Source organism: Passer montanus, unplaced genomic scaffold, assembly GCF_014805655.1.
Source record: "Passer montanus isolate IOZ18808 unplaced genomic scaffold, ASM1480565v1 scaffold388, whole genome shotgun sequence".
Taxonomy (NCBI): domain Eukaryota; kingdom Metazoa; phylum Chordata; class Aves; order Passeriformes; family Passeridae; genus Passer; species Passer montanus.
This window is the reverse complement of record NW_024368685.1, coordinates 15,234-16,944: the sequence shown is the minus strand read 5'-3', so window position 1 is coordinate 16,944 and position 1,711 is coordinate 15,234. Positions and strand designations below refer to the sequence as shown.

The window sequence follows — 1,711 nt, the reverse complement described above, 5'->3', positions numbered from 1 at the left end:
AGCCCCTCCCCCCCAAACCGCCCCTCCCCCTCTGAGCCGCCCCTCCCCCCCAGGTGGGCGGGGCCGAGGAGCGCGAGGAGCCCCCGCCGGGTGGGGGCGGGGCCAGAGCCGCGCTGGCCACGCCCCCTCCTGGCCACGCCCCCTCCGCCGAGCGGCGCTTCCGGGTGTTCCGCGCGCTCTGGGGGCGGGGCCTGCACCTGACCCGCGGCGGGAAATTCGGCGGCGACTTCCTGGTGTACCCGGGTGAGGGGCGGGGCCTCCTCAGGCCCCTCCCACTTATCCTTCTGACCCCTCCCCTTTGTTCCTCTGACCCCTCCCGAGGGTCCCAGACCCCTCCCCTTTATTCCTGACCCCCCATGAGGGCCCTCCTCAGGCCCCTCCCACTTATCCTTCTGACCCCTCCCCTTTGTTCCTCTGACCCCTCCCGAGGGTCCCAGACCCCTCCCCTTTATTGCTGACCCCTCCTGAGGGTGCCAGACCCCTCCCCTTTATTGCTGACCCCCCTGAGTATCCCCAGACCCCTCCCCTTCCTTCCTGAGCCCACCCTGAGGGTCCCAGACCCTTCCCCAGGTATCCCTGATCTGCTCTGCGCCGCGCCGCCAGGGGGCGCCCTAGCCTGCACCGCCCTCACGTGGCGCGCCGACCTCGCGTGACCCGGAAGGGGGCGGGGCCTCGCGGGGATTTTCCCGCGCTTGGCAAAAGGCGAGAAATTAAAAGAACTTTTTTTTTTTTAAATTAATAATTAATAATAAAAATAAAATGGATTTTTGCAGTCGTTTGGTGAAGTTTGGCTTGGGGATATCAGCCAGTGTGGGGGGACGAGGAAAAATTGGGGGCAGAGACCCCAAACTTTGGGGCACAGACACCTGAATTGGGGGTTCAGAGACCCGTGAATTGGGGGTTCAGAGACCCCTGATTTGGGGGTTCTGAGACCCCTGAATTTGGGGGTTCTGAGACCCCTGAATTTGGGGCAAAGACCCCTGAATTGGGGGCACAGAGACCCCTGAATTGGGGCAGAGACCCCTGAATTTGAGAGGGATTCCTGCCCCATTTTGGGGTCCCATTTCCACTTCAGGAGTCGCCAGTCCCATTTTGGGCAGTCCTGACCCCAATTCCATGTGATTTCACCCCAATTTTGGGTGATTTCACCCCAATTTTGGATGTTTTCACCCCAATTCTTGGCTCTCACACGCTGATGGTGCGGAAGGCAGCGATGCCCTCGCGGCCCGTGCACAGCAGCAGCCCCGGGCACTGCGGGTGCCATTCCCACCCCATTTTGAACACTCCTGACCCCAATTTGAACACTCCTGACCCAATTTTGGGTGATTTCACCCCAATTCTTGGCTCTCACACACTGATTGTACGGAAGGCAGCGATGCCCTCGCGGCCCGTGCACAGCAGCAGCCCCGGGCACTGCGGGTGCCAGTGCAGCTCCTTGACCTCCCTCTCGCCCTGGTGCAGGAACAGCAGCTGGGGGGGCAGCTCCTCCAGCCCCCCGCCCTCCCCGGCCCCCTGCCCACGCTCCTGGGGGTCTCTCTCCACGCCCAGGTCCCACTGGGTCACCAGGTCGTCCTCGCCCGCGGCCGCCAGCACGCCGCTCTCGCCCGGGTGCCACTGCACGGACGTGATGGGCCCGCGGTGCTGCTTGAAGGTGGCCACGCTCGAGGGGCTGCCCTGGGGGGGAACGGGGAGGGGTCAGTGGGGAGGGGGC

At 64.1% G+C, this 1,711-nt stretch overlaps 2 protein-coding genes across 2 annotated transcripts in view; one reads left to right on the top strand and one right to left on the bottom strand.

Annotated features, from left to right (window-relative positions):
* Positions 1-511, top strand: part of TSEN34 (tRNA splicing endonuclease subunit 34) — a 1,890-nt gene extending 1,379 nt beyond the window's left edge. Inside the window, exons 2-3 of the mRNA XM_039717690.1 lie at positions 37-265; positions 374-511. Coding sequence (XP_039573624.1) covers positions 37-265; positions 374-458 — 314 coding nt within the window. The 3' untranslated portion in view covers positions 459-511. The remainder of the gene's footprint in view (positions 1-36; positions 266-373) is intronic.
* Positions 512-714: 203 nt separating this feature from the next.
* The window catches only part of GRWD1 (glutamate rich WD repeat containing 1), a 7,418-nt gene continuing 6,421 nt past the window's right edge, over positions 715-1,711 (bottom strand). The window contains exon 7 of the mRNA XM_039717695.1: positions 715-1,674. Within this exon, the coding sequence (XP_039573629.1) occupies positions 1,348-1,674 (327 nt within the window). The 3' untranslated portion in view covers positions 715-1,347. The remainder of the gene's footprint in view (positions 1,675-1,711) is intronic.